The sequence below is a fragment of the Crotalus tigris genome, unplaced genomic scaffold, assembly GCF_016545835.1.
Source record: "Crotalus tigris isolate CLP2741 ecotype Arizona unplaced genomic scaffold, ASM1654583v1 scf7180000020464.425836, whole genome shotgun sequence".
Lineage (NCBI taxonomy): Eukaryota > Metazoa > Chordata > Lepidosauria > Squamata > Viperidae > Crotalus > Crotalus tigris.
In genome coordinates, this window is record NW_024098032.1 from 121,774 (window position 1) to 148,409 (window position 26,636).

The 26,636-nt window shown below is 40.1% G+C and overlaps 1 protein-coding gene across 1 annotated transcript in view; it reads right to left on the reverse strand.

The window, feature by feature from the left end:
• PCDH15 (protocadherin related 15) overlaps window positions 1-26,636 on the reverse strand; it is a gene marked incomplete at its 5' end in the record, with an annotated part of 401,689 nt that overhangs the window by 110,318 nt on the left and 264,735 nt on the right. Inside the window, one exon of the mRNA XM_039366933.1 lies at window positions 20,723-20,839. Within this exon, the coding sequence (XP_039222867.1) occupies window positions 20,723-20,839 (117 nt within the window). The remainder of the gene's footprint in view (window positions 1-20,722; window positions 20,840-26,636) is intronic.

The following is a 26,636-nucleotide window of genomic DNA, read 5'->3' on the forward strand; positions in this document are numbered from 1 at the left end:
TCTCATCTCAACACTAGCTGTAAGAAGGGTTTGGTAAATTGCTTTCAACGTAGCAAGAATTTGTTCCTGATTTTCCTCCATTTGTTGTTAGTTGCGAAGTCGTGTCCGACCCATTGCGACCCCATGGACAATGTTCCTCCATAAAAAAGTCTATTCTTGGTCTTCTTCCATAATGATGAGTTAGATTAAAAGCTTTTACATTTTTTTCCCAGTCAATAGACAACACAGCTGAATCTCTCACAGCGGTGTTTCAAGGTTGCATGAATCTTATCTTGTTTTCTGGGCTGTTAGCCAAGTCTCTGTTAGAGAATAACAGTTTGAAGTTTCAGATTTAGCCACAAGATGTCACCCCTACCACTTGAAAATTTCTTTTGAGTCTCAAAGTTATTTTGATCTTTTCCATTTTTCTTCTATTTTATGAGGAAAAACCCAGATCTTCAATAAAAATTAGAAAATAAAAAATAAATAGTAGAAAATCTTTTAGTCCACAAGCTTTAGGAAATAAAATTCCGATTGGGGTCCAATTATTTTTTCAACATTTTAAACTCCCCTGGATAGTCAGTTGCCGCTGTTTCTGGAGGGAAGGCTAAAATCCCCCCTCCCTCTCCACTTGGGAGAAAGTACTTTAGCAGCTTACATAGGTAGAAAAAGGTAGTTAGAATTTAAGAGAGGTAGATCTCATCCAATCTCTTCCATGCTGCTTTAATGTTGCCTGGTGGTAAGTGTGACTGTGGCTGTCCGCAGCCTATGGGCTGGCCATATTGCTATGGCCGGTCTTTCTTCCGCCGGTTTGGAGGAAACACTAGCTCTAACAGGAGAACTACTGGTCTCCCACAATCCAGTGAGAACCCCTCCATGCTGGTCGCCTCTATGGGGTGACTCTTTGACCCTTTTAAGGGCTCCCAGCAATGCAAAACTGGACGAGGAAGATGGAGCTCATTTTCCAAGTGTCCATGACAGCCGCATTGGCAAACCAGAAGTCCAAGAGCCATTAGAATGCCAATTTGACACATTTCAACAGGAGCACCAGAAGTATTTAACAAATATTTTCTAAGAGCCATTAGAAAATATTTGTTAGATACTTCTGGTGCTCCTGTTGAAATGTGTCAAAATATGGTATTCAGAAGTGACCATGATTTCATATAATTGTTATGAAACACTTTCTAGTAAACAGTTAATACATTTCTCTATATTTTCAGGAACTGAGGGAATGAAACAACTAAGATAATTACACAACAGCAGGTTGGAATATGCAGTGAGTTTAATTGAACCAGCCATAGTATTTAGTACGCACTTGGCAGTTATGATATTGGTTTGGGGGAGGGGTGTTGGTTATTACAGCATTCTGACATTTTCATGCAGCAAATATTTCTGGAGTGAATGCAGCCTCTGGAGATAAGATGTTAAGAATGCTTAAGAGGCCTATTGTAAAATGTTTTGAAAGCACGGAAGATAAAATTGCATGTGTCAAATGTGACTTCAAGGCAATAATTAATTCAGGTCAGCATACTGGAGTATACAGAGCTCTGTCTGATTTTCGGTATCAAATGAATTTTGAGGTTTTGAGGTTGGGAGAATGTTTGCCGATGAGACCAGTCTTCTTTGTGCCAAATCAACATTTACGGCTCTGAAGTCATTACATCAAGCATTGAAAGACTTGTAAGTTGACTCCAGAGGATAATGAATATGTTCACTCTAATGGAAGGATCTCATGAGTTTCAAAAGAGACAGTGAATCAGTTACTTGTAAGGTAACCTTCTCTGGATTTGGAACAGCTTACCTAATTTCTAGCATTCCTTGCTGGGCAAGATGCTTAAGCAAAAAATGTTATATATTTGTGTTCTGTTATGTGTGGTATTATCCTATTGTAGGTCTAGTTTTTCACACTAAGACAAACATTGGTTGACTTGGGGGATGACATCAAGAAGTCAGAGAGCCAGTTTGATCTAGTGGTGAAGGCACTGGGCTAAAAATTAGGAAACTTGAGTTCTAGTTCTGCCCTAGGCATAAAAACTGGCTGTGTGACTTTGGGCCAGTCACTTTTTATCTGTCTAACTCATCTCATAGGGTTGTTGTTGTTGGGAAAATAGGAGGAGCAAGGAGTGTGAGAAAGATTCACTCCCTTGAATTGTTTATAAAAATAGTAAAGCTGGGATAAAAATAACTCTAAAAATAAGTCAGGAAAAATGCAGCTCTCTTACCTTCTTTCTTCATTGATTGTGGCAGAGTTTCTCAACCTTGGCAACTTGGTAATGCTGGCTGGGGAGTTCTGGGAGTTGAAGTCCACATATCAGAAAGTTCCCAAGGTTGAGAAACATTGTATTATGTAGAAACAGAAGAAATAAGATTACAGTCAATCAAGGTTTAGAAGTCCAAGGTCATACTGTGGAGAACTTCTCTCAAGTGTTTCTAATTTCTGCTGTACATTCAAAAGGGTCTATTTTATCTAATGAAACATATCTAATGAAACGTATTACTTATAATGCCACCTAGACCTGGATTGATGGTCCTATTGATGAAGGACCATCAATATTTTCATAAAATTCAAGTGAAGCGTTAGAAATAAAAAATTAGTGTCTGACTGTGATAATAAATGGAAAGCCAATAAATTGAAATTCACATTCAGAGAAGATGAAGAGTCATTCATTCTGCACTAGCAGGGGTGCAATTTCCATATAGGAACAAGCTCGTTACTTGTGCAATTTTAAATCCAGCCAGAAGCATATGTTTCTTTAGTAACATAAAAAGCACGTTGTGTTTTTTTTATTAACTTAACTTGGTTTGTCAACTACAAGCCCACCTGATGGAGCTAATTTGGCAACATTTATCCATGCCTTTTATCTTGCAGGTTAGACTACTGTGTTAGGTTAATTGGGAGCCTATTTGAAAGAAGTCCAGGAAATATGAAACTGATTAGATCTATGCTGTACACTTTTGATTTATTCACCATTCATTTCTATCTCCAAAGGATTATTTCTGAGCTATAAGTGCTGAAGGCAGGAGTGGTCAGATGTGTTGATGTATTGTGTGTGATAAGTGTGAAATATGGGTGAGGTGGGTGAAGGAATGAATGCCTTCGCCTGAGGTGAGGAAATATGTAAGATGTGGGAGAGGTTTGGGGAGATGAGAAGGTAGAACAGGAATATTGAGATAGTGACAAACAGGGACAAGAAGCCATTTAATTAAATGTAATGTTTTTACAAATCCAAAATGCCCTGCTGATTTTGTATCATGGCATAGCTGCATGAAAGTGACCCTCTGGGTGGTTGGTATATATAACTTTTCCCCCACCAATGGCAGTCCGTCCTTGATTGTGCACACGTGTCTATTTTTCTGGAACCATTCATCTGTTTCCAAGGTTTCGGAATTCAATTCCAGTTTGGCTACCCAGCTGTGGCTTTAATTTAGCTTGGGCTCTGGTGGTTACTGGTGCTGCCAGTTGTGGTTCAGGCATGAGTGGTTTAGAATCGGTGGCTCGCATGCTGTTATTTTGGGGCATGTGAGACAGTGCATCTGCCAGGAAGTTCTTTCCCCCCGGCAAGTGCTTGAGCATGAAACGGAATTGGTGAAAATGCTGGGACCAGCAGGCTTGCTTGGGAGTGAGCTTCCTGTGTGTTTTTAAGGCTTCCAGATTTTTGTGGTCTGTCCAGACCTGAAAAAGAATTTTATTCCTTGCCCTGTGGGGATATGTGATAACCCAGGTAGTCTATTCTTTCCTGGTGGAATTCACATTTTGATAACTGCAACTTACAGTTTCTTTAAAACCGCTATGATTAGGTTGACATGTTCCTCTTTGGATTGGGTGAAGATAAGGATGTTGTCTAGGTAAACCAGGACCCCCTTAAATAGGTGCTCCCTTAGTACCTCATTGATTAATTGCATAAATACTGGGGGGGGGGCTTGTAGTCCAAATGGCAAAACTTTGAATTGGTAGCACCCCATTGGGCAAGTAAATGCAGTTTTCCTTTTTTCCCCAAGTTTTTTTTATTAATTTTCCAATATTACATTTACATATTTGAAAAGTAGCGTGGTGGCTGAGCACAGTAATTCCATTACATTTGAATATCATCAGTACAAATCTCAAAGTATTACAAAAACTAATTTCTCTCTTTCCCCCATAATATTTTCTGTCATATTCAAACCAATGCATGCACAAGCATAAAGTGCCGTCCTTCTTCTCTTTAAAGAGGACTGGGGCGGCTATCTTAGGCTTGGCAGGTTTGATAAACCCCCTTTCTAGGTTTTTATTTATGAATCTTTCCATTTTCTCCTTCTCCTTAGGGCTCATAGAGCAGGGCTTTTCAACCTTTTCACAGATTGTACTACTTTTAAGACATGACAGTATTTGAGTACCACAGTGCTTAGCAAGGTGTCAAAAACTTGATGACTAAAAAAAAGTGGGGGATTTTGGGTTTTACTGATTAGATTAATTTGTTATTATAGAAATGGCAAGTTTATAATATTATGGAAAAGCAAAAAGTTGAAGTTCCGTGTTAATGCTTCCTTCTACTGTAACAGAGGAAGTCTGTTCTTTTTCCTTTCTCCCCCTCACTTTTTTCCCCTTTTTCATCCCCATTGTGTCCTACTATTTGCTTTTCTATTTTTGTATTTTATTCTATAATCTAATAAAATATTACAAACTGTAGGAAAAAAGTAAAAAAGTACCAGTTTTAATTTCTTCGGTGGCTGTTCCTTTGCTGAATCACTTTCCCTTTGCATTAATAAATGTATGATGAATTTATCCATGTTTATTAATATGCACCACTACCAGCTAGTTCAGGAATCTTCAAATTTGGCACTTTTAAGACTTGTGGACTTCAACTCCCAGAATTCTTCTGCCCTCATGGCTGGTTGAGAAATTCTAGGAGTTGAAGTCCACAGATCTTAAAGTGGCTAGGTTTGTAGACTCCTGAGCTAGCTGGTTTGCCCTTCTGAGTTCTTCCACAATGTAGTAAGAATGTACCCCCCAATCCCTTCCATGTACCCTTAAAGACACAGGAATCAAGTGCAAAGCAAGAAAATAAAGAAAAACAAACTCCAGGTTTTTTTTCTCTTTAAGCTGCCTCAGGTGTGTCACAATGTTGCAATTCTAGACTTGAAAAGCTCCGGCAATTGTGAAAAGCTTTAGCTTTAAATTAAGCCTGTTTACCTTCAAAGAAAACTTTCTAAAAGCCACAGACAGACTCAATTAAAGCAGGTAAAACTAATTACATTAAAGGGATTAAATCTTTACTGTTGTCTTTTTTCCCCTTCCCCCACCCAAACCATGTTCTTTTATAGCCTCTCCTCTCCTTCCCCCCCTTTTTCTTCAGTTCACCTCCAGCTCCATGCTGTTTCTGGAAGCTCCAAACAGCTGGAGCCAATCAGCTGGAGCCCTGCTGGCTCCTGGTGTTTCTGCCAAGCCCAGACAGTCTTGCAGCTGCAGCTGCCTCTCCCTCAGGCTTGGCTTGCTTCAGCTCATTCCCCTCCCCTGCTACACTTCGCTAGCAATCACGTACCACCTGCCATGTGGCAAAGTACCACAAGTGGTATGTGTACCACCAGTTGAAAAGCCCTGTCATAGGACTTCCGGTGGTTCCAGCGACGATGATGGTGGCGTTTTACAAAGCCGCCCATTCCTGGTCCGTGTAAAAGCCGCGGGACTTTGACAATCAGCTGTCCCGCGGCTTGAATCTCCTCCCTGGGCAAAAGGGAGGAGGAGAGCTCCCCTGGATCCCTATAATTTTGGGGATCGGAGGGTGGAGCTCCCTCGGAGCCTGAGCATCTCCGCGTTCCAGGGAGCCTTCATCCCGAAGTTTTGGGATGAAGCAAGCTGCCGCTTCCACATCTGCTTCTTTTAGCCGCTTGTGAGTATTTAAAAGCAGATGGAGCAGACCAGGAGAAATTGCGCTTAAGTTTGATGGTGTCTTTAACTCCAGCAAGTATCCTCTTCTTTTTTTTTATTGTTCACTTTCCCTTTTGAAGAAAGGGAAAGTGAAAGGCAAAATGGCGATTGTCTTTCTTGTTTGATTTGCATCATAAAGCTAAAATCTGGATATAGATTAATGCTTTAAATACAGAAGCAAGAATTTGTTTTTTTTTATTCTTTTTCCTTTCTTTTTTCTCTGTATTTTTTTTCTTTTTAAAGAATATTCAAAGAACTGTGATTTTTTTTTCAAACAAGAATCTTTCTTTTTAGAACTTAAGAAAATGGCTTCAAAACGCTTGCCTCCTCCTCCTAAAGCCATTATCTCTTCCCCAATGACCCAGCCTGTTTCTCAGAAACCAAAATCACCTCCACCCTCTTCTCCTCCTGCAATTTCTCTTAAAGATCTACAAGAAGCTTTAAAAAAGCATGCTTTGGACATTAAGGAGGAAGTAAAAGATCTTATAATTGCAGAGAGGGCTGTCACAGAAGAACTATTGGAGACAAAGAATAAGCAAATAAGGGAAGACATACTTTTTCCTTTCCAGGGCCTTGCTCTGCGTATAGAGAGAATTGATGACAGAATCGAGGAGATTACTGAAAATGCAACAAGAATGGAATCTAGGATGGAGGAGGTAGAGAACAAGATAGAAATTACACAGGATGAACAAATCATTTCACAATATAGAGAGATGGAATATGCATTGCGTATCAGGGGGTTGAGAGAGAACCTTCAGGAGGACTTAAAGAGGCTTATTGTGAAAGATATTGCTCTTAATCTGGGCTGGAGGCCTGAAATAATTGGGAATGAGATAGAAAAATTTTTTAGAGTCAACTCATGGGTTGCTAGACAGAGAAACTTACCAAGAGATGTGGTCATCTATTTCTCCAGAAGATTTACTCGTAATGAAATTATACAGGCTTTTTATAAACAAAAGTTTCAAATTGCAGATCAAGATGTGATAATTTTAAAAGAAATACCTCCCAAAATTTTAAGAGGCAGAAAAGATTTTGCTTTTCTGTCTGATGAGTTAAAGCATCGTCAAATTCAGTTTAGATGGGAGATTCCAAGAGGAATAATAGTGAATTATGAGGGGATACGCCACAGATTAACTATAGTCTTGAAGGCAAGAGATTTTTATCACTCTATCTTAAAGGCAAGATCGTCCTCACCCCCACAAACAAGGATAATGGAAGAGCCTGTTATGGCTGGAGCCTCATCAATGATTCCAAACTTTTGATGAATCCTCATTTGGGTTCACATTTTATTGCTCCAGCTCCAGGGAAAAAAACGGGAGTGGTAATTTACGTGAAGAAAAATTTTTCATCTAAATTAATTGAGACTGACTCTGAAGGAAGATATCTTTTTGTGGAATTATCATTACAAGGTAAAAAAGTTCTTATTGTCGGATTATATGCTCCTAATCAGCAACAGAAACAATTTTATAAGTTTTTGCATGGGAAGATATCTCAGTTGGATTATAAATCTGTAATTTTGATGGGTGATTGGAATGGGGTTTTAGAATCAACTATAGACAAAAGGAGCTCCTCTAAAACTTTTACCCAAACTAGGTTACCTAAAACTTTTTTTGATTTGAAAGAAGAATTGGAGCTCATTGATATTTGGCGAGAAAGGAATATAAGTGATAGAGATTTCACTTTTTATTCGGATAGACATCAGTCATTTTCAAGAATTGACTTTTTTTTTATTACTAGTTATTTTCTCTCTAGAGTGAGGAAAGTGAAAATTTTCCCCAGAACTTTGTCAGATCACAGTCCGGTGTGGATGGAACTACATTTGGAAGATGGGAATAGAAGACCCTGGAGATTGAATGAGAATTTGTTTACTCGGGAAGAGTTTGTACAAAAATGTAAAGAACATTTAAAGGACTTTTTTGCTATAAATATGAATAAGGGAACATTGATGTCCATGGTTTGGGACACCAGTAAGGCATATATGAGGGGAATTTTGATTCAACTGAATAAAGTTTTTAAGGAAAAAGGGTTACAAAGATGTAGAGAAATAGAAGAAGAGATTAAATTAAAAGAACAAGAGTTATTTTTAATCCAACTGATAATAATTTAAAGGTATCTATAAAGATGCTTATGGAACAATTTAATATGTTGACGGCAGATCAGGTGGCTACTAATCTGTCGTATATGAGACATAATACTTTCTGTAACGCGAATAAGCCTGGGAGGTGGTTGGCTTACCAGTTATGAAAAAAACAGAAAGCTAGAATTATAGAGAAAGTAAAATATAAAGGTACTGAGGTTTTTCAGCAAAATTTGATCAAAAAGAGTTTTTTAGACTTTTATACAAAATTATATTCAAGTGATAACATAAAGGGTGTGGATATAGATAAATATTTACAATCAGTGCATTTTCCTAAACTTTCAGAGGAACAACAAAATGGGATGAATAGATTAATCACTGTGGAGGAAATTGGTTTAGCTATTAAGCAGTTAAAGGTGGAAAGTCTCCGGGAACAGATGGACTGACCTTGAGGTATTATAAGACTTTATCTGAAGAAATGATGGAGCCATTAAAGGAACTTTTTAATAGTATTTTGTTAGGTACACAAGTTCCTCCTTGGAAAAGAGCTTTTATATCACTGATTCCAAAGGAAGATCAGGATCTTACAGAGCCTAAGAATTATAGGCCAATTTCATTATTAAATGTTGATTACAAGATTTTTACAAAAATTTTGGCAAACAGATTAATGCAGGTTATGAAGGACTTGATTCATAATGACCAAGCAGGATTTATAATAGGGCGATATATGAAATATACTGTTAGACAAATTATAAATTTAATTGAGTATTTGGATAAGAATAATCAGATTCCTGTGGCTTTTATTTTTTTGGACGCTGAAAAAGCCTTTGATCAATTAGATTGGAAATTTTTATTTTCATTGGTAGAGAAAATGAATTTTGGGGATAATTTTTTACATGCACTTAAAGCTATATATCAGCAACAATCTGCACAAATTGTTGTAAATGGGAGATTGACTGAGAATTTTAATATTGAAAAAGGGACAAGACAAGGATGCCCATTATCCCCATTGTTATTTGTTTTAACGTTGGAAATTTTATTGATTCAGATTCGAGAATCAAAGGTAGTTAAGGGCATAAAGATAAGGAAGAATGAGTACAAATTGCGGGCTTTTGCGGACGATTTGGTTTTAATTTTGGAACAACCGAATCAAGCGATTGATTGTTTATTAGAACTTATAACACAGTATGGGAATGTCTCTGGTTTTAAAGTCAACAATTATAAGACTAAGATATTACCTAAGAATATGTCAGTTAAGGATAGGGAAAGTTTGGTCAAAGCTACAGGTTTTCAGATGGTAAAAAAGGTTAAATATTTGGGAGTATATTTAACTGTTTCAAATGGAAAATTGTATAAGAATAATTATGAACCATTATGGGTAAAAGTACAAAAGGACTTAAAAGACTGGAAAAAATTGCAATTGTCATTGTTGGGGAGAATTTCAGCTGTAAAAATGAATGTTCTACCAAAGTTCCTTTTTTTGTTTCAGATGATACCTATTTTTAAAAAAGAGGCAAATTTGGATGAATGGCAAAAGGGTATCAACAATTTTATATGGGCCGGAAAGAAACCAAGGGTCAAGTTTAAGATTTTACAGGATGCTCGAGAAAGAGGAGGACTTAAGGCACTTAACTTGAAATTATATTATGATGCAGCCACTTTAACTTGGTTAAGCGATTGGCTTAATTTAACAAATAAGGATATTCTTTCTTTGGAAGGTTGGGACTTAATATATGGTTGGCATGCATACCTGATTTTCAATAAGAAAGTTGACCGGACTTTTAAATTACATATTTTGAGGAATGCCCTACTTCGTGTTTGGAAAAAGTATTATTACAGATTGAATTATAAAATACCTATCTGGGGGATTCCCAGACATGCAATTGAGGGAATTTCTAAGGGGACAAATTTTGATAAAATCTCGTATAAGGAATTGTTAATCTGGTCTGGTTCGAATTGGCATTTGAAATCCCTAGATGTATTAAGGCAAGAAAATATTCTACAGTCATGGTTTCAATATTTACAAATAGTGGATAGATGGACCATAGATAAGAAAGAGGGAATAACATTAGAAGACAAACAATTGGTTATCCAGATTAAAAATCAGAGTCAGGCTCATATAAAAAGAATTTATAATGTTTTATTAGAGTTAGATTCGGAAACAGAACTGGTTAAAGATTGTATGATTAAATGGGCTCAAAATATACAGGAACCGATTTCATTGGATTTATGGGAGATAATTTGGACTAGAAATGTTAAATTTACACAAGCTCAAAATTTGAGAGAAAATTTTTATAAAATGTTTTATAGATGGCATTTAGATCCTAAAAAATTATCTTGTATGTATTCTAATATACAGCCCAAATGTTGGAGATGTGGCAATAAAGACGCGACATATTTCCATATTTGGTGGAATTGTAAAAAGGTAAAGGCTTTTTGGATTATGATTTGGTGGAACATTCAAAAGATTTTTAGAAGGAAGATAAAGTTCACTCCTCAACTATTTTTATTGGGTATTTTTGTGGATTTAAATGATAAAGAAACTATTTTGATGTTGAATTTATTAACTGCTGCAAGGTTATTAATAGGTTTATATTGGAAGAAAGATTCTTTGCCTACTTTAGAAGAATGGGTATTTAAAGTATCTAGTTTTGCAGAAATGGCAAAAATTTCTGCTTATTTAAAGGATCATACACAAGAAAGATATATTACTGTATGGAGAAGATGGATAGACTATATTCAAAAAAAGTATGGAACTAAAAAGTTTCATTTATTTTATGAATGAATATTATAGTAAATATTATAGAGAATTGTTTTATAGGTTATTGGAGTTAAAGGTTAAGTATGATATTATCTTTTTTTCTTTTTTCTTTTTTTCTTTTTTCTTTTTCTTTTCTTTTTTCTTATTATTATTTTTTATTATTATTAACCCTGTATTCTGCTCTGGGAAGTGAAGGGAGGGGGGTTGGGGGTGGGAGGGAGGAAATGTGGGTGGGTAAGTGTAATATAGATAATGGTTGCTTATAGGGGTGCGGCCTGGGCACTCCCCTTATGCTGCGTTCATGGGTTTGATAGGGATGAGAGGTGAGAAAGTGTAGAGAGGAAGTAGGGTAGTGAGAGGAGAGGGGGAGGGGAAGAGAGTAGGATGGGAGGTGAGAAAGAGGAGGGAAGTAGGGAATGTTTCAAGAGAGGGTGGACGCGGCCTGGGGGGAGTGGGCAGGTCGTACCAATGGTTATGAATTTATTTCATTTCAAAATTGTATTGTACTTTTTTTATATATAATGTTTATATGGAAAAAATAAAAAACTTTTAATAATAAAAAAAAGAAAAGCCCTGTCACAGAGTACATTCTGGGCTTTGGGAGTTTTGCCCTGGGCTTGAATTCTATGGCACAATCCGTAGGTCGGTGAGGGGGAAGCTCATCCAACCTCTCCTCACTGAAAATTTCAGCAAGGTCTTGGTATTCCTCTGGTATATTGGGTAGCCCCTTTTTCTCTCCCATCGATGCTTTCTCCATTCCTAAGTTTGGTAGGGCTTCTTGGGTTTTTAAGTTCGCAGGATTCCCCTTTGGGAAATTGAGTTCTGCCGTCCTCCATTTACCCAGGGGTTCCACTTCTTTAACCATTCCGGCCCTAGGATCACTGGGCATTCCATGCCTGGGGTCACTACAAACCCAACATTTTGATAGGGATGAGCCCAACATTTCTGTTGCTAAGTGAAGCATTTATTAAGTGAGTTTGCCCCATTTTACGATCTTTCTTACCACAAGCGAATCACAGTAATGATTAAATTAGACAAACTGTTGTTAAGTGAATCTGGCTTACCCATTGACTTTGCTTGTCAGTAAATCACAAAAGGGAATCATGTGACCCCAGGACACTGCAACCGTCATAAATAAGAGTCAACTGCCAAGGGTCTGAATTTTGATCACATGACCATTGGGATGCTATAATGGTTGTAAGTATAAAAAAAGGTCATATGCCACTTTTTTCAATGCTATTATAACTTTTTTTAAAAAACAAGTTTTATTAATTTTCCATTTTTACAAAACTTCGGGTATTAAGGAAGCAACATGGTGGTTGGGTAATACATAGTCCAATAATACGCTTATCCATACATATATCAGTTTACATCATCAAAAATTTCCTCTCTGTTTCCCTTAATTATTATACCAAATTCAAATTAATACATTGCTAGTTATAACTCAATCATTTTAAACATTTATCAACAACTTTTAACTTATTAGTCTCCAAATCCTATTTTAAAGTTTTATCTAATTTCAATTACAATATTCCTGTTGGCTTAGTGTCCATAATATTTAAGTTTCAGATAACCCACGGTTCCTTTAATTCATTACAGAATAATTGTCATGTCTAAAATACACTTATTATTTATTCAAATAAATTCTTGGTTTATTTCACAATCATATTCTACTTCTCATTCTAATATCATCGCTTACTCATAAAATAACCTTTATCCTCTAGATCCATCTTCTATTTTATAATTCAAAACTATTATTTTAGTAACTAATTTGTTTCCCTTATAGATATAAATCCTAAAAATTAAATCAAATAATATCTTTTAAAGTCTCCTTATCCCATTACTCTTCCATTAAATGTCACATAAAGAAAACCATTTTTTAAGTCTAACTCTGGCCTTCCTTTGGTACCAGACCGGCTTCCATAAAAGAGCTTTTAGATCCTTGGGTGGATCTCTCTTCATTCCTCCATATATCATTTGAATCAAGGGAGACCATCCAATCATCAGCCTATCAAGGAAGCAAGTCCCTTCACAATTGTTAGATTGTTGGCCAAATAGTTTAAATCTCCATATTTGACTTAGTATATCTGTCATGCGTTCAGGCTGGTCTTCTTCTTCTGGTTTCAGCTGGTTTAGATAAAAAGTCATGTTCAGTGTTGTAGTTATTTTTGGATCATCTGGATTGTCTAGATTCTCAGTATCTTGTGTATGTAAGTCCTCAACAAGTTCCGTCTTAGTATTGCTTTTTTCAGTTTCTGTTGCTGTTGCAGAGTCTTTAAATGGGATCAAAGTTTGAGCGTCGGAGTTCTGAGTAATTTGTAGCTAACATTCTTTAAAACCCACTTTCTCATTAGTTCCTTCTTCTTCTGTTGCTTTTTGGGTTGTAAATTCATCTATTGAAGTTAAAGCTGTGTTTTGTAGCTTTAAGGTGGCACTTATATCTTTCATTCTAGCATTTGTTAGCTCAGTAGCCTCTAAGATTTTTTCAACTATAAGTTTGAAATTAAGCTATGGGTGGCGTTCCTCCATTTCTGTAATGTTTACAAATAGTCCTTTAGTGGAGGCTATTTTTAATAAAAGTCAATAACTGTCCACCTCCACTATAAAGAATTATTTTCACCATCCAGCTGTTTCAAGTTCTTATCTTTTTGTAAAGGACAAATTTTAGTCTCAGAAGTCTCCCAGTCAAAAACTTTTTTCACTTGCTGTACCAAATTTCGCCACAAGATATCCCCAGTAACATACAGAATAGAGCTTTTATCCAGTTCAGAGAAGGAAAAAAGAAGTATTCCTTTTTTTTCCAGCTTAGCACAAGAATAAAACAATAAGTTTTTGTAGAAATACAGAACTTTTAGGGAGCCCAGGTATCCAGAGATTACAGATCCAGGTATGTAGTCATTTAGTCTTGTTGTCCCTCCCTCCCTCCCTCCCCCCCCTTTCTCTCTCAGCTTTATATTCCCAGAGTAGGCAAAAGCCACAGAATTAAGCTGGGGGAAGAGGGCTGTTACAGGAAAATAGTTGGGAAAGAGAAAAGGTAAAATAAAGTCTCACCCAACTCCTCCAGTTGCTTCATCGTGCTTAGTAATGCTTTGGGCTTCAGCTGATGCGACTTAATGAGTGGCCATGTTAATGGCCGCTCTTTTCTTTTTCAGTCCTGAGGAGCTGCCTTGGATCAAACGGAGGGGTTGTTGCCCCTCCGTGATCTAGCAAGGGTCCTCCCCAATAGTGGTCGCTCCTCCACAGCAACTTTCGACCCTTTCCAGGTCTCCCAAAGAAGGAAAACCGGACGGCAGGGAGGGCGGTCTCTGCACACATCTGCTGTGAATGCTCCAACACTGGAAGTTTTAAGAAGAGACTGGACAGCCATTTGTCTGAAATGGTATAGGGTTTCCTGCCTGAGCAGAGGGTTGGACTAGATGACCTCCCAGGTCCCTTCCAACATTATTATTATTATTATTATTATTATTATTATTATTATTATTATTATTTCTTTGTTATCATTCTGCATTATGACTACATATCAACACTGTCCCTCATCCATTCTAGCAAAAAGTGAGTGACTGCAATGTCATCTGAATGGATACTTGTTGATTAGAAAAAAAGGAGAAAGATAAGCTGAAACAGTGAATGAGGCAAAAGCAAGTCCCTAATTTACTTTCTGATCAAATCTTTTAATCACACACTTATTCCTCACTTTATAAGTAACTCAATGTGGTAAACATGCCTAATTGTCAGAATCCAATTATACTTCATCTCCAGTTATCAATTATAGAAAACCCCATTTCTGCCCTCTCTGGATTCTGTCATAAAGAAAGAGAGGGGGGTGAACAAAGGGGCTTTATGGCCCTCACTTCCTTCGGTACAACTTCAAAGGAATTGAATGGGGATAGCACCAAAAGGACTCATCATAACAAAGGAGGCTGTTTACCTTTCATGTAGTTTATCTGAAGTCTCCATCCAGCCGGCAGAAAGGGAAAAAGGGGTGGGATTGTGATGCCTAAAACGGTCACTGGAAGAGGGGGGTGATCGGGGGGTCTACTGGGGAACCCCTTACAACCTCGAATGGGAGAGCTTGAACCCCAAGTCCTGTCTAAAACGCCTGCAACCATTTTCTCTTAATAAAGGATTCCTGTTGGAAGAATTATTTCAAGAGTTCTGTCTTCTTAAGATGCAAAGTGGGGTGGGTCCTTACATTAGACAGGACTTGCAAAATTAATCCACCTGGAAGGGAGACCCTTGCCGGGGGATTTTGCAAAAAATTACCATGTCAGATAATGGAGCAAGAAAGGGAGAAAACTCCCTGGAAAGAGAGCCGCTGACCAAATTGGAACCTTGCCAGATGTTGGAATCTGAGAGGTCAGATTCCTCAGGAGAAGAAGTGGTGGAGACACGGGACCACAAGCCTCGCTGGTCAATGGGCATTGGAAAGAAAAGTGAGTGGGGAAAGGAATCAAGAAAGGTGACGCTGAGACGGGGGACCAAGCAACCAGAATGGAAGCAGGAGATGGAGAAATCCCTGCACGTAAGTGAAGTGGGAGAAAGCTGGGCACCGTACTCAGACTGGATCCTAGAGAAAGCTATTGACCTGATGAAGAGAACTCTTCGCTGCCTAAGAGAGGAGAATCCTGAGCCCTACGGCCGCCCCAGCTCCTGGAGCCACAAAGGGAGACACACCAAGGGGGACGTAGAACCTGCAACCCCGGGGACATCTACTGATCCAGTAGTCCCCACCCCCTACCAGACCACAGATGGCAATCTGGATGGAAGACACTACCACCAACAACGGAGGCACCCATCCATTCCAAGACGTCCGCCGTTGGAGGTGAAATTCAAACGGGAGCCAACACGCTTGGGGTTTTTCCTAACCCAAGTCCTCAGCTACATGGAGGAATATGGGCAGTACATTCCCAGCGACAAAGTCCGCATCCGGATCATGCAATCTGACCTGGATGGACCGGTTGCAGATTGGGTGGTGAACTTGCATGACTCCAATGCCCCAGAACTCAGTAACTTCAACCGTTTCATGTCCTCTCTGAGAAGATGACTTGAAGACCCCCTGGCTGATCGCATAGCCCATGAAAGGATAAAAATGATGAGGCAAGGCAAATGCCCAGTGGCTGAATATACACAAGAATTCCGGGCCATTGCCAGCAAACTGAATTGGCCAGAAGACATCCTCCTTAGCCATTTCAAAGACGGACTAAATTATGATCTATATGACGCTTGCCTGCCTTAGGGGACCCATACCAACTTGAGGAATGGTACGTCTTGGAAGAGGAGCAGAGATCGACATATTGAAAAGACACCGCCGAGGAAAACAATGGAGCTGCCCCCCGCCTGAGCTGACACACAAACCGGTGAAATCATCGGCTACAGCCAAGAAGCAAATGGGGTGTTTCATGTGCGGAAGAGAAGGGCATTGAGCTGTAGAATGCCGCTCCAAAGCCCCCCAGCACAACCCAGACAGATCCCCAATCAACAAATCCAGAAAGTCTTCAGTTAAGCCAAAAGAAACTGCCATGAGAATGATGGAAATTGCGGAACCCCCCACTTCTGCTCAACAAGGGGAAAGAACTCCAGCCTACACCACAGGGCCGGTGGATGCCTCAGATGACAACGTGGAGGGCGAACCCCTGGTAAGTGGACAAATCACACCCATCCTCAAGACAGTGACTATATTAACCCCCCCATGCCTGAAGCTGTGAAGGTGAAAGCCTTAACAGACTTTAGCTGCACCCGCTGCCTCATTAGCCCAACACTAGTGGGGAATCTGGGCATCCCATCGAGGAGACTGGAACAACCAATCTCATTTGGCCAGTTAGATGGATCCATAGCAGGGGGGGCAGCTCCCCTAGCCACTCTACCAATACACCTCTCCCTGAGGACATAACGTTTGTGCTGACCCCAGGCATGGAATGCCCAAAGATTCTAGGGATGGAATGGTTGAAAAAATGGAACCCCTGGGTAAATTGGAGGATGACAGAAATCAAATTCCCGAAGGGGGACCCTATGGACTTAAAACCCCAAGGGAGGCTACCAGAATCAAGAATAGAAAAAACATCCATAGGAGAGGAAAAAAGATTAACAAAAATACCAGATGAATATAGAGACCTTGCTGAAGTTTTCAGTGAGGAGAGGGCGAATGAGCTCCCCCCCCCACTGACCCACAGACTGTACCATTGTATTCAAGCCTGGGGCAAAACTCCCGAAGCCCAGATTATACTCCATGAACCCAAAGGAGAAGAAGGAAATGGAAAGATTCATTAAAAAAACCTAGATAGAGGTTTCATTGAGCCAGCCATGCCTAAAGTGGCTGCCCTGGTCCTTTTTAGAGAGAAGAAGGATGGCTCTTTATGTTTATGCATGGATTATAGGGCCCTGAATACAATCAGTGAAAGCAACCTATACCCTCTACCCCTCATGAAAGACATGCTGTCACACCTATCGAAAGGGAAATTTTTTTCTAAACAAGTCCTAAGAGAAGCTTACTATCGCGTGAGAATTAAGGAAGGAGATGAATGGAAGACTGCATTTAACTGCCCCATGGGGTGCTATCAATTCAAAGTCTTGCCATTTGGATTACTAGGGGGCCCTGCAGTCTTTATGCAATTAATCAATGATGTTCTAAGGGAGCACCTGTTTAAGGGGGTCCTTGTTTACTTGGACGACATTGTTATCTTCACCAAAACAAAAGAGGAACATGTCAACCTTGTCAGAGCGGTTTTAAAGAAGCTGCGAACCGCCCACCTATATGCCAAACTCTCAAAATGCGAATTCCACCAGGAAAGGATAGACTACCTAGGTTATCGAATATCCCCCCAGAGCATTGAAATGGACCAAGAGAAGGTCAAATCAGTATTAGATTGGGCACCACTCCGCACAAGAAAGCCACTACAAAGTTTCCTTTGCTTTGCAAACTTTTACCGCCAATTCATCCCCTCATTTGCCCAGATACCCTTGCCCCTCACCAACTTACTAAAAACGAAGGGAGCATCCTCAGTAAAACCTAGCCAGCCACTCACATGGACAATGGAGTGCCAAGCAGCGTTTGAGAGACTAAAGAGACTTTTTTCTGCCGAACCAGTACTAAGGCACCCAGATATGGACAAGCCCTTCGTAATACAGGCAGATGCAAGTGATGTGGCAGTGGGGGCTGTTCTATTACAAGAAAATGATGATGGAGTATTGCAACCCTGTGCATATACATCCAAGAAACTCACGGAAACAGAACAGCACTGGCCCGTATGGGAGAAGGAGGCTTATGGGATACGTTGGGCATTACTCACGTGGCGACAGTTCCTGGAAGGCAACAAAATCCCCTTCCAGGTGTCGACTGATCACAAAAATTTGGAAGCCCTGAAAACGTCCAGGAAACTCAATCGCAAACAAGCCTGCTGGTCCCAGCATTTTTACCAGTTCCAATATACGCTCAAGCATTTGCCGGAGGGAAAGAACTTCCTGGCAGATGCATTATCTTGCATGCCTCAATATAACAGCACACAAACCACAGACTCTAAACCAATAATGGCAGAGTCACAACTGGCAGCACCAGTAACCACAAGAACCCAAGCCAAATTAAAACCACAACTGGACAGCCAAACTGGAATTGAATTCAGAAAAAATTTGGAAACAGATGAATGGTTCCAGAAAAAGAAAAATGTGTGCACAATGAGAGACGGGTTGCCTTGGGTAGGGGAAAAGGTATATATACCAACAACTCAAAGAATCACTTTCATGCAGCTTTGCCATGACACAAAATCAGCAGGGCATTTTGGATTTGTAAAAACTTTACATTTAATTAAACGGCAATTTTGGTGGCCATCCATGAAAAAGGACATAGAAAGTTATACAGCCAGTTGTCCAAAATGTGCCACTGCAAATAGGTTGCAAGGGAAATCGCCAAGACGATTGCAAACAATGGCAAGTCCCTCAGCCCCTGGAGAGAAGTAGCCATGGATTTTATAGTGGAATTGCCAGAAAGCAATGGGAATACTGTGATCTGGACGGTCACGGACTTGTTTTCCAAACAGGTGCACTTTATCCCTTGCCAAAAGATTCCCACTGCAAAAGCCTTAGCAAAACTTTTGATCCAGCACATTTACAGATTGCATGGTGCACCCCAACGCATCATCTCTGACAGGGGGGTGCAATTTACGTCTGCATTTTGGAAGGAATTTTTATCCCTCTTAGGAAGCACTCAGGGACTTACATCTAGCCACCACCCACTAGGAAACGGGGGGGCTGAAAAAATGAACTCCGTACTTAAGTAATATTTAAGATGTTTTCTTAGTTTCCAGCAGACCGAGTGGGTGGACTTACTCCCTTTTGCAGAAGTTGCCTACAATAATGCAGTCCACTCCAGCACAGGTTACACTCCTTTTCAAATAGCCACTGGTCAAAGTTTCAACCCCATGCCAGAGTTAACCCCAAATGAACCAACGATCCCTTCACTGAAAGAATGGATGGAAAAACTACAAAACACCTGGCCAATAGTTAGAAAAGCACTAGATGAAGCTAGGCAGGCATACAAAGCACAAGCCGATAAAAAAAGGATTGAGCCTACACCATTCATTATAGGAGAAATGGTGTACTTATCTACAAAATACCTAAAGTCCCTACAACCCTGTAAAAAACTTGGACCAAAATATATAGGGCCTTTTCCAATTAAAAGAATCATAAATCCAGTAACAGTAGAATTAGAATTACCCAAAAATCTCAGGCAAATACACCCAATTTTTCATTGCAGCTTGCTGAAAAGAGAGCATCAGTCACCTCTATGGCCCAAAATCCCCCCACCACCACCTCCAATCATGGTACAGGGCGAACAACACTTTGAAATAAAGGAAATCCTTGACTCTCAGAGATATCATGGAGTTAATGTTGGACCTAGCTTGGTAGCCATTTTGTGGAAGTGCCTACAACATATTTTCAAAATTTCAGATGCACCCATTGTTCTAAAAACATTAGAGAATCATGGCTGTTTCACATCATTAGCTTAAAATATATATCAAAACAATCAGAAATGTAATAAATTCAGTGTAGGCCTTTGATACCTTCTATGAATTTGCTTGTCTTCAACCTCTGAAACTTACACCAGATATTTAGAAAGATTTACAGTGATCATGAAACTATGGTAACTTTGTACACTGGGGAAAAATCATTAAATTGAAATGTTTGTCTATTGGAGAAACTAGAAAATCTCTCTCTCTCTTTTAGATCCTTCATTTAGTTTATAGGAAGGATATCAAGCTTCCTATAAATATATGCCCTCAATATGACATTCTCCCATTAGCAATCAATTATGAAAACATCCACTGTTAATTATTAACATTAACCTTCCTGACAATCTAACATAAGTGTTGCTTTTTAAAGATTCAAATTACATTTTTGACTACTTATATTCTTCAATACCTTGATAAGGAAGCCAGAATTCAGCATTAAGAGCCCCCTCAATTCAGTCTCAGCATTTGAAAAGTGAACATTGTTGGGAAGAAAATACTTAATCACATGCAGTTGTCAAAACTTGCACTTCTTTTTAAGAGTTTAATTAGGTTTTTTCTACAGTACATTTTTGCTGAACGATTTAAGGAAATGGCAAAACACAGGCATAATAACTCTTCAAAATATTTATTTCCTGTTGGAACTGTGGAGTTATTTGAACTAGCTGATTAGCTATTTGAAATGCATTTCTTGCTTGTCCTTGTTCCATCTGCATGCTGAGGCTCACTAAAGATTTCTAACAGCAATTATTCCATCAAAAAGAAACCTGGGCCATAGAGGGGGGAAATGCTGGTTGTGGGGAAAAGATTTGTATTGTAGCTTATCAATCTTGGAAACAATAATTGAAGTGCACCTTCAGGATAGGCTAGTATTAAAGTGATTGCTGTGAAATCCATATGCAGTAATCACTTCCATTGTTCAGAGGAATAAATCCATTTATGTGGTTTTAAAAGGAATTCATCTTGCATGAAAAATCTTAAGAAAACCTTTCTTTGCTTACCGGAGGGTCCTGATCCTCTGCTTCCACTGTTGTGATAACGGTGCCTTTGATTGCATCAGGAGCAACCATGCCCTTGTACAGAGTTTTGCTAAATACTGGGGAGTAGTCATTCATATCCTGCAAAACATAAAAAGGATTATCAAATTTCGAATGAAGTTACGAACACACAACTTTTTTTAAAAGCTTAGGGTCATTCATTCTGCCCCCTCCCCCTAAGCAGTCCATTTGCCAGTACCCATTGTCTGGATTCTTAATTTGCAACTGTCTGTGCTCCAGTCTGGTGCTCAAGAGGAAATTTGCAGCCCAATATCAACTTGTACAGAATTGCCAGAAAACCATTTTGTCTCTTTCATCATAAACATTATAGCTGATCAAACAAACACTATTCCAAGGACTGCATCAATTTTTGCAGCTGTTTCAATTCATCAAATAGCATTCTGGACTATAGCTTTAATTAACTACATAAACCAAGTGAGTAATATTTATCTATGACAATGATAAAGTTGATTGCATTAATTTATATTGTTGTGTAGTGGGAACAGTGAGGCATTGAAGACACATGGTTGAAGTAACAGCTCTTTATTCGGTTCACACAGAAGCAGCTTTAGCAGCCGCTTGACTTATATTTATATGGACCGCCACTAGGCGGCAGCCAATGATTTCAAAGTATGCATTCCCACCTAAAACAAAGGCTTACAGTATATACAGACAGACAGTCGAGGATTCAAACCAAACAATTAGCTAACCGTTTTTATAACAGACCTTATGAATACATTTCACCCCTTCCCCTAGATAATCACAATCCATAAATACATGACATCCCTTCCCCATAAATAATCACAATCCATAAAATGTACATAGTCTTTTAGATAGGAAGGTGGCTTTCATGATCGTTCTGATCGCCGCATTTCTGCTGGAGGTTCCCGGTCTACCCTTGGCTGTCTCGGTAGACCAGGACTCCTTGACCCACTAGCTATGGGTAGACCGGAGTCTGCTCGGGCCGGGTAGACCAATCTCTCTTTGATTCCCCTGGCCAGTATGCTTTCAGCTGGTCTGTCTGGGTAGACCAGTACACATGTCTGTAAGCGGAGCATTCCCGGAATTGCTGGGAAACAAGTCCGCAAGCAAGTTCTGTTCTGAGGGCAATGTTACTCCGGACAGTGGTGACTCACCCAAGATTGAGTCGTCCTGCATGTCTCTGTGGGTCTCGCTGGACCCAGGAGACTCAGATGCGCCACAGCTCTCGACTCTCCTCTTGATCAGTGACCAGGGTTAAATTAGCCTGCCGCCGACATAGTTGATCAATGTGACGCAAAATGGGCCCATCCTCCAGGACCACTTTGTATGACAGTGGTCCTGACACCTTGCAAACCACAGCTACCATCCACAGTGCCCCTTGACCATACTTCCTTGCCTAAACTCGGTTGCCGACTTGCAAATTCCTCGGGAGCTTGGGCTGCGCTGTCTCAGTTGCCACTCGGTCCGGATGGAGACGGTCCAGCTTCATAGTCAGCCAAAGTCCCATCTGAGTTCCGCTGGGCTATGGCCCATTGAAGTGCACGGAGTTGTGTGTTGGCAGAGCAAAAAGTCTGCCAACCTGTGATGCCAATCGCCCTTTGTAATTCTTTTAAGTGCTTCCTTGGTCATCCTGACCATCTTTTCCGCTTCACCATTAGAGGCCAGGTGAAATGGGGCAGAAATGGCATGCCTAATCATATTAGACCTTAGAAATTGTGCCCCATTATCTGATACGATTGTGCCGTAAATTGTGCCCCATTATCTGATACGATTACATCAGTTAAGTCACGTGTGGCAAAGATCCTGCACAGTTTCTGGATGGTCCTGGCAGTAGTCATAGTAGGGACAGGTGCTACCTCAAGCCATTTGGAGTGACTGTCCACTACAATTAGGAACACCTGTCCTTGGAAGGGTCCTGCATAGTCTATGTGAATCCTAGACCAGGGGGTTTGCATAGTCTCCAAGCGATGTATTGGAGCTTGAGGCATTTTAGGTCTGGCCTGTTGGCAAACCTGGCATCCTTTAACTTGAATATCCTTATCCAACCCTGGCCACCACAGATAGCTTCTCGTGAGTGCCTTCATCCTGACTATTCTAGGATGTCCCTCATGCAGAGATTCTAAGACTCTTCCTGGCCAACCCCTCAGCAGCCAGTTCAAAACATGACTGTTTTGTCAGTGGCTGTCTCAGCAGCCACATCCCTTGTATGAAGGGGAGATTCTGACAATTCCTGAATTGACAGGATGCATGCAGCAAGTGCGGGGTTTGGTTCTGAATTAGGCAGGGGCAACCTGCTGAGTGCGTCAGCATGGCCCATTTCCTTGCCAGGCATATGAACTAGCCTGTAATTGTACACTGCCATAAAGATTGACCACCTCAGCATCCTTGGAGACAGGATCTGAGGGGTTTGTTTGTCTGCAGTGAACAGACCTAGAAGAGGCTTGTGGTCTGTAAAGACCGTAAATGGGCAACCATAAAGGAAATCATGGAATTTCATTATTCCTGCAACTATGGCTAACACCTCCTTATCAATTTGTGTGTAATTTCTTTCTATGGGGGAAAATGTCCTTGAGTAATAAGCTATGGGTGCTTGCTGCCTGTTTGCCATTATACGGCTCAGAACTGCTCCTATCCCATATGATGATGCATCACATGCGATACTGATAGGCAGTTTTTTGTTAAAGTGTGTTAACACAGAGTCTGAAGACAGCAGTGATTTGACTGCTCTGAAACTATTTTCGTGGCGCTAGTCCACTGCCATGGTGCCCTTTTATCTAGGAGCCTGTGTAGAGGCTCTGCTAATGCAGCCTTGTGAGGAAGGAAGGCATGGTAAAAATTTAGTAACCCCCAAAATGCCTGCAGCTCCTCCTTTGATTTAGGTCAGGGAGCCTGCAAAATAGCTTTAAGCTTTGAATCAGCGGGGTGTATTCCGGCTGCATCAATCCAGAAACCGAGGAACTCTGTGGAGTTCACTCCTATTTGACATTTTTCTCTTTTGAGCTTCAGCCCCACTTCGCGGAACCGCTGAAGAACAGTCCTATGAAAATTGGGGAACCTCAGCTTGAGGGGCCTCAACAAGTTCAGATAGAGGAGCAGAAGATAACTTGTGCAACATATAACTGTAAAGAGAAGCAGCAACAGAAGAAGATTAAGGGAGCCTCACATCTATTGGTTTCTAAACCTGCGGGAGAAGCAAGACTTATAAAGATTCGGGAGCAACCCTCAAGGGTAAAATTGCTGTCTGAAGAAATGGAAAATGGGAAATCTCAGTCTGAGGGGCTTCAACAAGCTGAGAGGAAGGGGTGGAGGACAACTTGTGCAACATATAATGGTAAAGAAAAAGACCAACAGAAGAAGGAGTTTAAGGAATCTTCACATGTATTGGCTTCTGAGCCGGCGGGAGAGTCAGGATTTATAATTTTGGAGCAACCTTTAAGGGCAGATCTCAAAGCATTTCTTTCGAGCCTTATGGATAAGAGAGACTGATAAGGATGGAGATCGAATGAAAATTTTACATGGACAATCGAGACTGATAAGGACTGTGTTTTTTGTGGATGGAACTTACTATTGGTAAAGATTTAAATGTTTAATGTGTCTATTGTGGATGGAATTTATTATCGGTAAAGATTTAAATGTGTATAAGGGAATTTTAATGTTTTAAGTTTTAAGTAATGTTTAAAGTTGTGTTTTGGAGGGAGTTTATAAAGAATGATGGATAACAATATAAGTATGATATGAAAAGGTTTGGAGTATATTATAATGTGTTCAATGTTTGGGTTTTTTTTAATTATTATTATTATTTTTAAGATGGAATTTGTTATTGGTAAGATTTTAATGCGTATAAGGGGATTTTAATGTTTTAAGTTTTAAGTAATGTTTAAATTTGTGCTTTGGAGGGAGTATAATTTGTTTAATTAAATGTATTCAGATTTGCCTATGATTTATATTAGATTTTATATTGTAGGTATAGATGTTTAAACAAAGTAATGTTTAAATTTGTGTTTTGGAGGGAGTTTATATAGAATGATGGATAACATTATAAGCATATTAGAAAATGTTTAGAGTATTTAATTTAAGGTATCCAGATTTGTTTAGGATTTATATGTGTTTCAAGTTTTTCTTTTCTTTTTCTGGAAAATTTTAATTAAGCCTGTACTCAACTCTGGGAAGGTTGGGGGAGGGTTTGGGAGGTTTGGGGAAGTGGGGGAGGGTAAGGGAGGGTGGGGGGGTCTGGGGAGGGGATTTGTTTTGTAAAATTTAAAAATTTTTTCAATAATAAAAAAAAGAACAGTCCTAAGATGTTCTGCAAGTATTTCTGCTGACTCGCCAGCAATTAGAAAGTCATCAAAACATGGACACACACCTGGAATATTTTTGAGTGTGCATTCCATCACGCTCTGAAAGAGCCCTGGGGCTACACTGACCCCAAACTGCAGGCAACGAATCTTGAATGCCCCTCTATGGATAACTATTGTTATAGCAGAGGCACTATCCACAGGGATAAGCCTGTGCCAGGTCCAGCTTTGCAAATAAGCGACCTCCCTGTAATGATGCCAGGATGTGGCTAACTACAGACACTGGATACACATGCTGCTGAAGTGCCTTATTAATAGTGCACTTATAATCAGCGCAGATGCATACCTCTCCATTAGGCTTAGTCTGACTATGGGGGTTTCCCACACACTGCTGTCAACAGGTTGCAACACTCCATGTTGAATGAGCTTGTCTAACTCTGCATCAATCTTGGGCTTAAGGGCAAAAGGCACTCTATGAGGCTTTACTCTGATTGGGGCTATGGTTGGATCAAGGTGGAGAGCAATTGGTGTTCCTTTGTACTTCCCTATGTTGGGGCTAAATACATCAGCAAACTCCTGGCAGACACCTGCCAAATCTGCTGTTTGGGTTCTGTTGATGTCAGTCACATGGATTCCCAAGGCATCAAACCAGTCCAGGCCAATCAGGCTTGTTCGCTGGCCTTCCACCACTACGTTGTTGAGGGGACCCTCAAACTCTTTGAACTTTACTTTTAACGTAGCTTCGTCTTTAACCACTATGCAAGAATTTTGAAAATCTGTCAAAATTAAATCTGATGGCTTGAGTCTGACTCGTTTCCCACCATTTCTGCAGATGTAGTTAAAAGTCCTATAAGACATTATAGACACAGCTGACCAAGTGTGACTCTTAGTCTAAGCTTTTCTTTTAAAGGGTGATGTGTTCCATTCTGAGAATGCTCCTCCTACCGAGCAATATCCTACTCTATTCTGCCCTGGGGCCCCATTATCTCTCCTGGGGAGGTCTTCGGGTGGAGATTCCCTCTGGCGACCTTTACCGACGATAGCAATGTGGCCCTGTTTGCCACATGCTCAGCACACAGCCTTTCGAAACCTGCATTCTGAGTGCAGGTGCTGTCCTCCGCAACCAGGACATCTAGGGAAGAAGGCTGCCTTGTCAAGCTGCCACTGCCTTCTTTCTGGGATCTTCTGCACCCAGTCGATCTCAATGTCACCGTCTGGGTCTTCTGTTCTCTCTGACTTTTCATGATGCACAGCCGTCTGACTGGGGAAATTCTTTGCAGCCTCTTCTGCCATTACTTCTTTCAGTGTGTCCTGGACTGTCAGGGTCTCTTTAGCAAACAGCCTCTGCTGTAAGTCTCTGCTTCTCAGGCCACATACCAGTTGGTCCCTGAGCCGATCTTCTAAATCAGGGAATTTGCAGAGCCTGGATGCCTGTCACAGGGCAGCCATGAATTCAGCAGTGGATTCCTCGGGCTGCTGATCTCTCATCTCAAATGCGTGTCTCCATGCGATGATGGACAATCTTGGTTAGAAGTGTTCTTTGAGTCTTCGTTTCAAGTCAGTGAAGGTGACTTGATTCTCTGCTATATCAAAAGTGGCTT